The 14,807-nt window shown below is 48.5% G+C and overlaps 1 protein-coding gene across 3 annotated transcripts in view; it reads right to left on the reverse strand.

Moving 5' to 3' along the window:
• HSPA12A (heat shock protein family A (Hsp70) member 12A) overlaps window positions 1-14,807 on the reverse strand; it is a 72,886-nt gene that overhangs the window by 33,968 nt on the left and 24,111 nt on the right. For all 3 annotated transcript variants that reach the window (XM_046652143.1, XM_046652142.1, XM_046652144.1), the window contains exons 2-3: window positions 2,792-2,877; window positions 1,094-1,221 (exon numbers count right to left, since the gene is read on the reverse strand). In XM_046652143.1, the coding sequence (XP_046508099.1) occupies window positions 1,094-1,221; window positions 2,792-2,877 (214 nt within the window). The remainder of the gene's footprint in view (window positions 1-1,093; window positions 1,222-2,791; window positions 2,878-14,807) is intronic.

Consider the following 14,807-nt stretch of genomic DNA (forward strand, 5'->3'; position numbering starts at 1 on the left):
TCCCAGGTGCGGACCTAGCACTGCTGGTCAAGCTACGCTGTGGCAGCATCCCACGTGAAATAGAAGAAGATTGGCACAGATGTTAGCTCAGGGCCAAGCTTCCTTATCAAAAGAAAAAAAAAAAGCACAAGATCTGGCTCTGGGAGTGATAAGTAAATTGCACAGTTACCAGCTGAAGGAAGTACAAAGCCAATCAGAATGCATCTTCAGAGCCACCCCTGGATTTGGAAATCGGGGTGATAAATCCCTGGCTCCCAAAGCTTTGAGGGGCACAGACTCTGCAGGAAGGCCATGCACGGGGGAGCCGGCACTGGTACCAGGATAGACCAGAGTCCTCGCAGACAGTCAGTCGATCACGTGTGGAAGGGGTGGATGTGAGGGCGAGCTCGGCTGCATGGGGTTGGGCAGGTGCGGAGTGTCCCCAGCTCAGAGTGCGTCCCAGGAGACCCAGGGCAACCTCAGGGTGACCCTTTAGGTTCACTTGGCTGAAATCCACCCCACGCCGCTTTTTCTCAGGCATGATGCTTTCTGCTTCTACTGTCATCTCATGACTTGTCTTCACTTGGAAGAACCAGCACCTCCCCTGCTTGCATTTTATTATGTGCTTGCACATGACAGGAAATCTCATTTCATTTGCACACACATTCTGTGAGGCAGGTACTATCATTATCCCCATTTCACAGATGAGGAAACTGAGGTTTAGAAGGTTCAGCAATTGCCTCAGGTCACATAGTAAGTGGCCAAGCCAGCGCCTGGAAATCCTCCATCACAGATACCCTCTAAGTCGGCACCTCTTGCCCAAGCCGCCCGCTGGAATTACCCAGGCCACGTTTCAAACATACTGCCCAGGCCCTTCCCCAGATCAACTAAGAATAAACCAAAACTTTTACAGACCAGGAACCTGGAGCCCAGAGATCAGAAGTGGCTTTCCCAAAGTGGTACCATGCGTTTGGTATGAGCTGGGCCAGAGTCCAGGACCCGCCACTCACCTGCTCATGGAACTAATCCCTCCCCTCCCCCAGGCCCACCCCGAAGTCTCCATAGGCACGGTGACTGGCGCCAGCACATGCCCCTGCCCGCCCACAGCTCTCACCTCATCACGTGGATGCACTCTGGCTCCTTGGTGAAGCTGTAGGCATAGCCACTGGATGTGGTCCCAAAGTCAATGGCCACTACCACGAGAAACGTCTGCTGCTCCGAGACATTCGAGTCGGCATCATTCTGCAGATACACCAAGTGAGGGGAGGTGGTGGGGGTAGCCAAGCCTGGCTTTCAGGAAGACACCCCAGGTGGTTCCACCCTGCCCAGCTGTGCACCCACTGCAGACAGAAGGACATCCCACGTTCTGGCTCAAGTCTGCCACATGGTGAGCCCTAGGGAGAGGGCAGGCTAGCCTCAGCCCCCATTTGAGCGGCTCAGGGAGAAATGGAGCTGCCCCATACATGGAGGGCCAGGCTGACCTGGGCGAGGACACCCGCCTACAGCTCACCTACCACTCCCTTGATCAACTGTGCATGAACGTGGCTAATTAGGGAAATTCTACCATCAGGGCCAGAAGCCCAGTGGTTCTCTGACTGACACAATCTTCCCCTCGCTGCCCTCCCCAAGTCCCTGTGCAGACCTCCAGACTTTGCCCAAAACACTCTGCCAGCTGTGCCCTGTGCGTCTGCCAGGTGACCACTCCATCTGCTCGGGCATGTCACGCACAGGAGCAGGGCTCGGCATCCGGGGGACCCTGGCCAGTCCTGTCATAACCAGCCAGGTGAGTCCTGTCCCTTCGGGGACCCAGAGCTTCTCCTCATCTGTCAAATGACTGGGTCAGGCCATTCCAAGTTTCTATACCTTTTTTTTTCTTTTTTAAGAGGTATAGACTTTATTTTTGACATCCATAGAACTTCAAATTATAAACCAACAAATACTGGATTTGAAGTGTATTAGTTAGAGCAGGTGGGGAGAACCCCAGCCACCTGACCTCCCCTCACACTGCCCCCCAGCCCCACACACCCCAAGGCGACCCTGAAGCTCTTACAGGGAACCCTCGGGGAGTGGAGTCTGAAAACCACAGGATCTGGCCGTGGGTGACCAAGACTCCCAGTTTTCCCAGAATTGAGGGAGTTCCAGGTTGCAGGGCTTTTGTGTAAACCCAGACAATTCTGGGAAAACCAGGACCAGCTGGCACCCCTGCCTAGTGATGGTTCCCAAGTCCTCCTCAGTAGGGTCTTCTCTGGGGATCTGAGCAGCTCCTGCAAAGCTGCCCTTTCCTCCAGGTACTTTTCTCGTGTAAGTGCCTTGAACAGCTGCCCCACGATACCCATCTTTTCAGTGCGGGGTGAGGTGGGAGCCAGAGCCCAGTCTCCAGCCCCCTCACTCTCAGGTCCTCTCTCCCAGGCAAGCTGTTGCAAAAGCAATTACACAGCCACAGGCCTTTGGACACGGCAGTTAACTACAGTCGAAAAGGCGCTGCATTTCACTGGTGCATTTCACGGGTCAGATGTGGCATGCTTCCAGGATGCTCAAGGCTCCGAGCCCTGAATCTTTAAAGGGCTGCTCCTACCCTTCCTGCTCATGGTACCCACTCAGGCCAATGGCTCCAGAAGCACACACAGAAAGCCTTTTCAGGCTCCGAGCGGGGCAGGGACTTGGCTGGGCTCACATGGCTAGAAGCAGAACAATTTAATCTCCACCCATAAACAAGAGGGGCTGCCCAGCAGCCTGTCATGTGACAGCAGACCCAAGAAAGCAAAGGTAATCAGCACACACCCTCCCACACACACATATACATATCTCTTACCACAACATGGGAAGGGGACAGAGGCGTTATTCCTGTGTCCCCTAGACTCCGGGCTGGAGATGAATATGCAGATGTGGGGGCCGTTTCTGAAAGGAAAGACAAAGTACACTCCTCAGAAAGGGTACCGGCTGACCCAGGGGCAGAAAGGAGGGCTGCGGGGCTTCGCTCCCACAGACACTGTTGCCTTGGGAAAGCCGGCCAACGCAGTGGGCAAGGCTGAATCCCAGCCTTAAAGGGAGGCTGTCTGCTCCGGCACCCCCTTTAAATTTAGTATTGAAAACTTGACCAGATGAGACATTCCTTTTCTCCCAGTGACCACGAGGCCTCTCACTACGTCCCGCCCAACTCCCACTCAGCAGAGATGCTGCCCAATCCCCAGATGGCCTCAGCTCCTGGCTCGTGCCCTCTGTAGAACCAGTTCTTAACACAGGCAGCATTATGGACTAGAGGAACCTCCAGCCACCTGAGATGATGTGCAAATTTTTGCTTGCACTTTCTTGGTTCCCAAAGATTAAATCAAAGATGAACAACCCCTATTGTAGAAATATAGGACATGAGTGCAACTTCCAGAAAGAAGTTCCTTGCTTAGTGGAAGCATCACCTCCTCCCTCCCTCTGGCATGAGGCCCTCCCAGAACCTGGGGAGCTCATCTCTCTTCATTGATACTGAAGGTTTTTGAGATTCAATAAGAAAAACAGGTAGGTTCGCATTTCTGGACCCCACAGACGGGGTCGCACAACAGACACAAAGCCAAAGCGGAGAAGGACCGACAACAAAGCGGCGTGAACATCATTCTGTTGATCGCCCTGCTGTTCTTTGCAATTATTTGGGCACAGACATTTGTTCTGAAACCATGCAGAGCCGAGTGGCTCTCCCCCGGAATGAGTCCCCAGGGAGAAGTCACACTGTCCCTGGTCAGTGCTGGAAGCTCCACACTGCCCTCCCTGCCCACTGCCCAGGATGGGCAGGGCCAGCAGAGCAGCAGAGCAATGACTGAGGCTCCCACTGCAGAGATGATGGCCAGACCCAAGGCACCCACAAATACCAAGTGCCATCTGGAGTGCCCTGTAACTACTGATCCATTGAGTACACAGCCTAATACCTGGTAGGACAAAACGGGTAATTTGCTAAAACAATACTTGTGGTCCAGGAAACCCAGAGGGTGTGAGGTGTCTGAGAAAGGCCTGTTTGCTTCTAGGGGGGCACTGGGAGTGGCTCCTTCTGCCTCTGCTGCCAAATCACTTTGGTTAATCCCACGCACTCACTGGTTTTTTTCCTGCTCGGTGAGAATTCAAACAGCATCATTACAGTGGGTGCCAAACGGGTTGAGGAAATGAAATGAATCATGAAAGAGTGAACACAAAGCTTCAGATCTGCTCAGCCACCTCCCCTCCCTGCAGGCATATGGTCTCTCTCCTCCTGATGAGGCTCCATTCCAATCTTTAGGAGAAAGGTGCAGAAGCAAGTAAGTACAGAGGCAAAAAATCAATTTGCTGGGCAAAGGACTTAGACATTTCTCCAAAGATATAGAAATGGTCAACTAGCACATGAAAAGATGCTCAGCATCATCAGTCATTAGAGAAATGCAAATTAAAACCACTATGAGATACTGCTTCAGACCCCCTAGGATAGCTACAATAAAAAAAAAAAAATGGAAGTAACAAATGTTGGCAAGGATGTGCAGAAATTGGAACCCTTTTATATATCTGGTGGGAATGCAAAATGGTACAGCTGCTGTGGAAAACAGATTGGTGGTTCCTCAAAAAGTCAAATATAGAATTACCATATGACGCAGTAATCCCACTCCTACACATCTACCCCAAAGAACTGAAAACAAGGATTCAAACAGACACTTGCGTGTGCATGTTCATTGAAGCATTATTCACAATAGCCAAAAAGTGGAAACAACCCAAGTTCAGAAGATGTTCCAACAGATGAGTGGATAAACAAAATGTGGTATATCCATACAGTGGAATATTATTCAGCTGTAAAAAGGAGTAAAATTCTTATACATCTACAACACAGAAGAACCTAAAAAAAGTTATGCTAAGTGAAATAAGCTGGACACAAAAGGGCAAATATTATATAATGCCACTTATATGAAATATTTAGAATAGGCAAATTCGTAGAGACAGAAAGTAGATTAGAGGTTAGTAGGGGCTGGGGTGGAGGAGGAATGGAGAATGCAAAGTTTCTGTTCTGGGTGATGAAAAAATTTTGGAAATAGATAGTGGTGATGGTTGCACAACTGTGAATGTAATTAATGCCACTGATTTGTATACTTAAAAATGGTTAAAATGGCAAATTTTGTTATACAGACTTTTCCACAGTAAAAAAAAAATTATTAAAAAATACAACTTGCTCATCTGAGAGGTGAAGCATTTTCCAATTCCTGCTAGTACTCATAGCCCAGTGCTCCCGAGAAGAGAACAGAGACGCAAGCCTGGCTCCTGGACCAGCCAGCTAAACTCCACCTTCTTTGCTAATCTCCCAGCACAAGGGCACCCCCTTCCATAAAAGCAGGGAGAATTCAGCCTCTCCACTAGGGGGCCCCGCTGGATGGTCCTTTCCACCTGTTGGCAAGTCATCTGCCCTGCCCACAGTGCCTTGGGCAGCCTGCAGAGCGATGCCATCCTGCACTGGGAGCCACCCTCTCTCCACCTGCTACCTGGAAGGCCTGCGGCCATGTGTCCACATTTGCACAGAAGGTCTTGGAAGAAACCAAATGTCTAATTGCCCAGAAAATCTGGTGTTGGCAATTAGCAAACAAGCTATTATCTGCAGACAAACCATCCACCCCGCTGTCTGCTTGGTTCTAATTATCCCATCACTCAGCCCTTCTCAGAGAATGTCCCACGGACTTGCAAAATAGCATGCGCTGGGCCACACACTGAACACATGCCTCTGGCCCCCAGAGGACTCCAGGATACGTGAGGGGAAAAACCAAAGATTTTTCTTGGTTCTCCCTGTTTCTCCCTCACTGTTTGCCTCTGGTTCAGTACAAAATAAATCATTTGACTTGCTGATCACTCAGCCAGGCCTAGAGGCAATTGAACTTCACAGGCTTTCTCCATCAGAAATTAAAATACAGCTGTACTGTGCAATGATTTAAAACTGATCTGCATAGAAGGTATGGAGTAACATTTTTATAGATATGTGCATATCATGCACGCCCACATCTATAGCTCTATATAGTCCCAAATCAAAGAGAATTCACCAGTTAATGTGCATCAGTCCAGCACAGGAATATAGAAAGCCTATAGTGACAACTTTGCTCTCAAGCTAATACTTCTTTATTTAACTATTTAGGACATCAAAGTGGTGCTCAAAAATTCTTGAGGACAAGAATATGGAAATGTCTACTTTATCCCCTGAGGGGTGTGGGAAGTTTCTGGAGTGCTAATAGTCTCAACAAGGTTTGAGAGGTTTCATTCAAAAGGAAGTGATTACGAATAAACACACGGGTCAATGGAATATGATCTATTGAGCAATGGATATTTGACATTTACAAGCCAACAGACAACAGGAGAGAGTTGATATATGGCATGTCTATATATAAAAGGTACATGCTGTGTGTCCTGGCTACCAATTATACATAGGCCGTTTTGCACAGTGAGAAATACCAACTGTCCTTACTTGTGCCCTGTCTATGCTTCTCTGTAAAGCCAGTACAATCACATCTGCCCCATGACTATTGCCACTTACGTGACAGTCCAGTTCAGTACACACAGGGTGACTTGGGCACATCGAGAACAGAAGAGAAAGGCAAAGCTAAAAGCCTGACAAGAATAGAGATTTTTAGAGTGCAGGCTTGGAAGAGAGAAAGGAAGCTGATGAAAAGAAAATTGAGACCCGTCTGTGCAGGCAGGGAGAGAGGCTGGTCAAAGCGAGATTAAAGAAAAACGCTTTACCAGGAAATGTAGTCAAGGGCAGAGCCGAGGGATCTGTAAGTTTTAAGAAATACCAACTCTACTGTCCCAACCAGATTAAACAGACACTCGAAGCATCTTCCATTTCAACTACTAAGTTACCATGAAATGCAGTAACACAGAGGGATCTGACGATTTCACATCACAGAATCGGAAAAACACTGAACATGTCAAGAACGCAAACTATCAGACACAGAACCACGGTTAAGCTGAGGAGGAAGAGATGCTGATGGTTTCTAGTAAACCAACAGAAAATAATCGTCAGGTCTCGCATTTTAAAGAATTCAATGTCACTTTTGTACTGTATATTAACTGTGCAATCTTTTTTATTTTAGTGAGTATAAAAATAAGCTGATACGGGTGTTTCTAGGTTCACTCTTAACCTGGGACCCACCCCCTCAACATTCTTCAACCAAGTCACTTTTAAAGTAATTTTTGCAGCAAAGAGAGATATATAAATAAATGAAAATATTTTTGCAGCAAAGTATAGGATATAAATAAGTAAAAGGATGACTCAACCAACAAGCCTCCTGCTCCAGGATGTTTTAGAACCCCAAACCAGGTGGTGGGCAGGATGTAGTGGAACTCGTTAGTTTAATCATCACCACTTGCCTTAGTGGCATAAGAAGTAAAATCTAGGCTTCCTCAGGGTTCCTGCTAAAAAATGTGAGACGTAAAATTCAGACACATTTTTATTTGCTCCTGGCTCTAACGGCTTTAATCAAAGCAGACGTTCTTAAAATAAAAAACGTCCTGATAAGAGAACGGCAAAGCCAGTCATAATTCATGGACTTTCGTGTTGCTGTGCTCTGCTGGAGACATTAGTCAGCAAATAGCCGTGAGCAGAATCGTAGACTTTCTGAGATACATAAAATCGATCCTGCTCCATAAATACAATGTTTTTAAAGATGAAGACAGAACCATTAGGCTGACTTCATTCTACAAGGCTCCAGGCTCCTGTGAAATGACAGGTGGTCTCAACAATGGTGACTCCCCAGATTTTCCAAATAGACCTGCTTGCTAGCTTTCACATTTATGTATCTATCAAATAAATGCTCAATTTCAAAAGAATTTTTAAGGCCTGGTCCTTATGATTTAAAAAATGCAATATATATTTTCATTCCTTTTCTCCTGAAGGCTGTGAGATGACGGGTATTTGCTGACAACTGCCTAAGAAAAGGCTATTTGAAAAAAGTCCGCTCTCCTTATATGCCCTGCCTGCAGGGCCATCTTTGAAAACTGTCAGCTCAAGGTCATGTGTAGGTTACTGGCAAGTATCTTCTAAGAAGGAAAATAAAAAATTTTTATTACCCTATGACAGGCTGCACGGCTAGGGGAACTAATGCATTATTACCGTAAGCTGAACTTCCATTTCAGTAAATAATTTATGGGTTTTTTTTAATCACCGTGGTTGATGTCCAGAGTAAATGGAAATTTTATTGGCATGAACGGGGAGACCCTTCTGGCTACAAAGAACACTGAGTGTAAAATAGCTGCTCTCCAAATGCTAAATAATAATTATGGAAATAAGCATTTACAGCGGCAGAAACCACAGCACCAGGCACAGGCTGAGAGTAGGGGGCTGCACCGGGTCCATCCTGACACTGGGCAGCATCTTCCAGTTCCCCGCTCTGGATGGTTTAGGAGATAAGACCCCTCAGTGAGAGAGAAGTGGAGCAGACCTTGAGTGAGGGCGGTTCGTATTCTCTCTCTTAACCACAAGTTCACATGCACATGCGTTTCCAGGCAACTGTCGGGAGAAGCAAGTAAGTGCTTTCTAGACCAACAGTTCTTCCTACTAAATTTCATGAATTACATTCAGGAACCTTGAAGCCCCTGCCTACCTGCACCCAGCATTGGGAGGGTCTCCACCAGATCATCCCCATAAACAGTATCAAGATAGTTCTGTCTACCTGGCTTCTGGGCTCATCTGAACCATGTCTTACTTCATCTCTTCTTCCTCAGTTCCTGACATGTCACAAGCACTCAATGAATGTTGGGTGGACGGATAGATGGACATATGGAAGGTTGGATGGATGGATGGATGGATAAGGATGGATAGATGGATGGGTGGGTGGGTGGATGGATGGATGTTTCTATGTGTGCCCAAAAGTGGACTCAGTGACTATTCACAGATTTGGAGGGCCACTGAGGTCTTTCTCAACTGAGGTATCAACCCCTCTGAGTTGGGATATTAATAATACACATGCTGAACTACCTTCAACAGTATGGAATCAGCTCTCAAATCACCCAGACCTCCCCTTTTGTCAGTGCAACCATGATGGCTCCTGCATGCGAGATTTCATGGACTCCTCCCTGCCTTCTCATTGCATTCCCAAGCCCTGTCATTCCTGTGAGAGATTCTTAGCATCTCTCACATTAACCCCTTCCCCTGCAACCTCACCACCACAACCTTGGTCTAGATCCTGCAGACCCTTTCCAGGGCTCTCGCACAGCCTCTCTCAGTCTCCCTGCTCTGGGCCTGCCCTCTCCAAGTCATGCTGCCCTGCAGTCCGACCCATCTGGCCAAACTGAGATCTGCTCATATTGCTTGACCATGCCAGGGCCTTCGATTTCCATCTCCCACAGATGACACCTAGCATACTGCTGCACCCGGACCCTTTGAAGTCCACCTTGTCTCCCTCTGCCGCCACATCTCTTTCCCATTGCCCCCCGTCCTTGGCCACACCAAACTTTTTCACAGACCCCTGGAACACCTGTGCTTGATCCAGCTTCAGGCCTTTGCACATACTGTTTTCCTGCCTGGAGTGCACGTCGCATCTGCAGCAGGCAAATTCTGCCTCATCCTCCAGGCACTCCACCTCCAAAAGTCAGCCCCCTTTGTTTGAAGGAGAGCCTCCTCTATGCTTTCCAGTACAGAGGAGAGAGGTACAAAGGAGAGAGGAACGTGTTCATTGGCACCTGGGGATCTACTGGCAAAACCCAGACAGCGGAAACGCTAAAGGATAAGAGCTGGGTTTCTCCAAGAAATAAATTACAAGGGTAGTATAGAGGAAAGAAGGAGGGGAAACTATAGATCAGAGATTCTCACACTTTGATGTGCATTAGAATCACGTGGAGCACTAGTTAAACCAGATTCCTGGTCCTACCCCTGAAGTTTCTACTCCAACAGGTCTGGGAGAATTTGCATTTCTAATGAGTTCTCAGGCCACCCTGACCTCCCCAGTGACTGAGTGCTATAGCCTAAAAGACACTTAAAAGACACAGCAGGGGCGGCCCCGTGGCCGTGTGGTTAAGTTTGCACGCTCTGCTTCAGTGGCCCAGGGTTTCGCTGGTTTGGATCCTGGGCGCGGACATGGCACTGCTCATTAGGCCACGTTGAGGCAGCATCCCACATACTACAACTAGAAGGACCCACAACTAAAATATACAACTATGTACTTGGGGAATTTGGGGAGAAAAAGCAGAAGAAAAAAAAAAAAGACAGCAACTCCTCATTGCGATGCGTGGACCTTTATTGGATCAAGATTCAAGTGAACAGAAAAATTTACAACTTTTAGGAGACAATTGGAAATGTAAACACTGGCCAATAAGGATAACATTAAGGACTTCATGTTAATGGTGTAGTTATGTCATACATTCTGAAATGTTTACAGATGAAACAACATGATGTCTGGGATTTGCATCAAAATAATACAAGAAGGGAGGGGCAGAGATTAAACAAGATTGGCCAAAAATTGATAATGATTGAAACTGACGACAGGTTCACAGAGGTTCAATACATTATTTGCTCTACTTTTATAGATGTTTTAAAATTTCCCTAATAAAAGAGTTGTTGTTTTAATGTACCAGTTACACATCCATCTTCCTAGCTCCAGGAGGACAAGACAATATTTTTCTTAGGCTGTGTATCGATCAGAGCACCTGGCCCATACATGGCAAGTGTTCCAGATACATCTGTCGAACAAACAGCCTAGTAAGAATACGCGTTCAGTTAAACCCATAGACACGGATTTGCAGGCTTGGGAGGGTTTCAGACCCGAGTCTCGGGGTGGATGAGGGGCATACGTTCAGCTGGTTTCTCTGGGGCTGAGGTGTTGGGATAGATCTAAGAAGCGCTTGAAGGAGTCTCACTTTCAGCAGGCCCCACCCAGTCCCCTTGCAAACAGCAAAGCAGGCATCCAGCCATCAGCTGAAAGCCTCCCACTCTAAGGGGGGGGGCTCCAGCCTGGCCTCTGTTACATGGCTCTCCTAGGCTTTGAAACCCCGCTGCAAACCCAGGGTCTCAAAGGAGGCAGAGGGCTGTCCTCCGCCCATTGCTGGGCCCCTCCATGATCTGAGAAAGCAGAGCCCACCCTTGCAGAGAGGCAGGGTCTCTTTAAGGACCAGGACAGGCCCATGTTGCTCTGTCCTTTAGACTCACTGGGCTCCCAAAGCCACATGGGAAGGGCAAGAAGCCTCAGTGAAGGCCTTGGCATCTTCTCAACCCCGTGAGGAATGGAGAGCTGAAATACCAATGTCAGATGTCACCCTGTGACCCTTTGTACTAAAAGAGCAAACTCTGAGGCCTCCAGAAGTGGGGCAGGGGGATCCTGTGGGGGCCCAGGTGCAGGCACAGTGTCCTCCACGGTCAGGCTCCGGCTGGCCTTGGCTTGGGACAGGCAGAGTGGCAGACAGGGCAGCCAGCTTGGGCCACAAGGCCAAGGGGCATGTCTCCTCAGAACCAAGGCAGCTTCAGAACAGGAGCAAAGCCAGAGTCGGCTCTTTGGCTGTTGTTCTGAGAGGAATGTAAGGGAAGCAAAATGGCTCCTGATGATGATGCAGAAGGTGTGGCAGGCAGAGAATGTGGACATTTGGAGCCTCATGAGCTTGGGGAAGCTGCCTCATCTCTCCAGGCACATCGCCTGCCTCTGTGAAGCGGGAATCCATATTCTCAGGGCCTCTCTTATTACATTTCAGTGAACAAAGGAGGTAACGCATGAGAAACCCTCTGAAATAACTAACAGCCCCTGCCTACCATTTGCTGAATTCCTTAATGGGGTCAGATGTTTAAGTTTTTACTTTAGGCTCTTTTGCAAGTTTATCCAAACTCAAATTATTAATTTGAAATTATTATAAATGTACAAACCCAGAAATCTATCAGGAAAGCTATCACAGTTAGCACTCACTGAACGTACATTTCATGCCAAGCTAAGAGCTTTACAAGTGTGGCTCATGAAATCCTGCTGTATTAGGGGGCTGTAAGGCACTGTTATCATCCCATTCTATGGATGAGAAAAGTAAGGCCTAGAAGGTTAAGAAAGCAGCCCACACTGTCAGGATGCTGCCCAGCTGGATTCAGAGTCTTCAACTCCGTGACTGCACTTCTGGACTATGCCCAACGCGAGATCCCACACAGGTATCGTTTTTCATGACAGATAAAGCTAGAGAGAGAAGTTAACGTAAATCTCCATTTCACAGATGAGCGAAGAGTGCAGGGGAAGTCAGGCAGTCACAGTGACAGGGCACTCCCAAGCCCCCGCTGGCTGTCTCTGCCTGCAGGCTCAGAAGACCGTGTGGCTGTGCTTCCTCGGAGTCTGAAGCCAAACAGGGCTCAGAGGCGCATTTTAAAAGCCACAATTCTTCAAATCCAAAGACCAGGGTAAGGGAGGGGCTGTTGATAACACAGTAGTTTGAGGTACAAGTTCAGAGTCGGGAAAGCTTGGGCTCAAATCCTAGCGTGGCCACTTCTAAGATGCGTGCCCTTGGCTGAGCTACTTAATTTCTCACAGCCTCAGGCTTCTCACTTGGAAAATGGGAGCCAGGGGGGACCATGATGATGGTGATACATTTTAGAGGATTGCTATGAGGAAAAAACGAAATAATACCTGTAAAACCTGGGGCATGGCAAGCACTCAATAAATTATAGATGTCATTTATTATCACCACCACCATCATCATCATCATCACATCGGTCCATCTGCTGTTGAGAAAACGGCCATGTGCTTACACCAGGAGACAGGCAGAGCCCTCCCCACCCCCACCCCCGTGCACAAGGTCAGCAAATACATTCCCTTTACATCATGCTTCTCTCAGCTTGTTAATCAAGGTTAAAAGTCCCACCAGACAGAAACTTAGCAAATGGAACCTTCGGGAAAACTCTCAGTGATGGGGAACAGGAGGGCCAGTGTTGCCATGGATGAGGGAGGACCTCTGGCCCTGACTTCATGCTCAGGCCGTCTGCTCACCCCAAGGGCACTTTCAGAATAACCAGGAATTTAGGAAGCCATGTGGCCCTCCTCACCAGGCAATTAAACTGTCCTCTACAATGAAGCACGTTTTAAAAGCGACCAGGTAAATGAAGAATCATCTCCCACTCCAAGGAAAAGAGCCACCTGCCTGGGCACCTGGAAGGCCCGAGTTTAGACGTCCTCAGTTTCTATCTGACTAGCCTTGGGACAGCTCAGTCTGCAGAGGCCACACACAGCTGGTGCTGACTATACTGAGGCTAAAGGCAGGGGCAGTGCCACTCCAGACCATCGGTCTCACACTGAGCGGAATCGTTCACCCTCTAAGCACTCACCGTCTGTCCCTGGGGACGGGAGAGGAGAGGAAGAACAGGAGGTGAGGGTAGGGAAGACAGACGGCAGGTTCACCTCCCTTCAGCTGAACCCCTGATGACGGAGAGTTGTACCCTCTCCAGGCTGGAAGGAGAGCCCTTAGCCCACATGCACTCCAACCTGGGAACCTGAGCACAAACCTCCCACACTCTGCCAGCGCCCTGAGAGCTGAGGCTGGTGCATGTTACTGACCCCTCTGCAGAGCATCTTAATGGAAGTGACATCCCAAAACAGCGGTGCAGTTTGTGCACTGTACAAAGGCACCCACCTTGGGGGACGTCTGCCAAGCAGAGGTGCATCCACCCAAAAGTACGGGTGCCATTTTCTTACCACAAAGGTGCCATCCCAAGCCTCAAAATGGAGGGCTATATCGCCAAGAGTGGGCACCTTTTCCCAATTTTCATACCCAGAGCAGATCTTTTTCTAATTCATCCAAAAGTACTGTAAAAGGTAGCCATGGCACTTAATCAAAAAAGAGAAGGGGGCGCTGGCCCAGTGGCGCAGCGGTTAAGTGTGCACGTTCTGCTTCTCAGCGGCCAGGGGTTCGCCGGTTTGGATCCCGGGTGTGGACATGGCACCACTTGGCTTTTCATGCTGTGGTACGCATCCCACATATAAAGTAGAGGAAGATGGGCACGGATGTTAGCTCAGGGCCAGGCTTCCTCAGCAAAAAAGAGGAGGACTAGCAGTAGTTAGCTCAGGGCTAATCTTCCTTGCGGAAAAAAAAAGAAGAAGAAGAAGAAAATGCCTGGTGAGGTACTGAGCTCCCTGTCACTAGAGGAGTTCAAGTGGAGACCAGGCAACCACTTAGGTGTAGAAGAGCAACAGAGGGTCAGAAAAACCGGGGATGGGTCTGGGGAGTGGGGGAACAAGACTGTATGGATTGATAAATTCAACCAAGATTCACTGAGCACACAGTACCCTCTGGGAGCTGTCGAGGCTGTGCAGCACTGTGGTTAACCACACGGGCGTTGGACCTGGGAGGACCAGTTCAAATCCCAGCTCAGTTACTTACTGATCTTGGTGGTTACTGCCGTGTACATTTCTGCTTTCTTAACTAAAGCCTAATTTTACATGAGTGTGGAGAGGGTGACCCTTCCCCAGACCGGGGGTGGATCCTGAAGGGCCTAAGCCAATCATGGCAAACCCCTTCCCCTTGTCAACAATGGCCATGGGAATGTGATCGGGACCCACAGTTCTGGCTGGTGGGGCAGGAAGGGAAGTCTGCTGGGGGCTTCTGGGAAAGAAACGCACTGACCCTTAGGTGACCCTATGAGGCCAGCACCGTGCATCTTGCCACCAGCCCACGATGTAATCAGCACAGAAAGAACCTCCATGGGTCCATGAGCTGCGAAGTCAACCTGCTGCTGAGCCCACAGAACCTCTGGACTTACCATTCACGGTCATAATTAATTTCCTTTTTCTGGAAACAAAAAGTCAGGTTTTCCACGCTTTGGAGTTAAAAATTGATTCACAGCTGTGCAACCTTGAACAAGTTACTAAACTCCTCTGTGGCTCAGTTTTCCT

The sequence above is a fragment of the Equus quagga genome, chromosome 2 (genome assembly GCF_021613505.1).
Source record: "Equus quagga isolate Etosha38 chromosome 2, UCLA_HA_Equagga_1.0, whole genome shotgun sequence".
Lineage (NCBI taxonomy): Eukaryota > Metazoa > Chordata > Mammalia > Perissodactyla > Equidae > Equus > Equus quagga.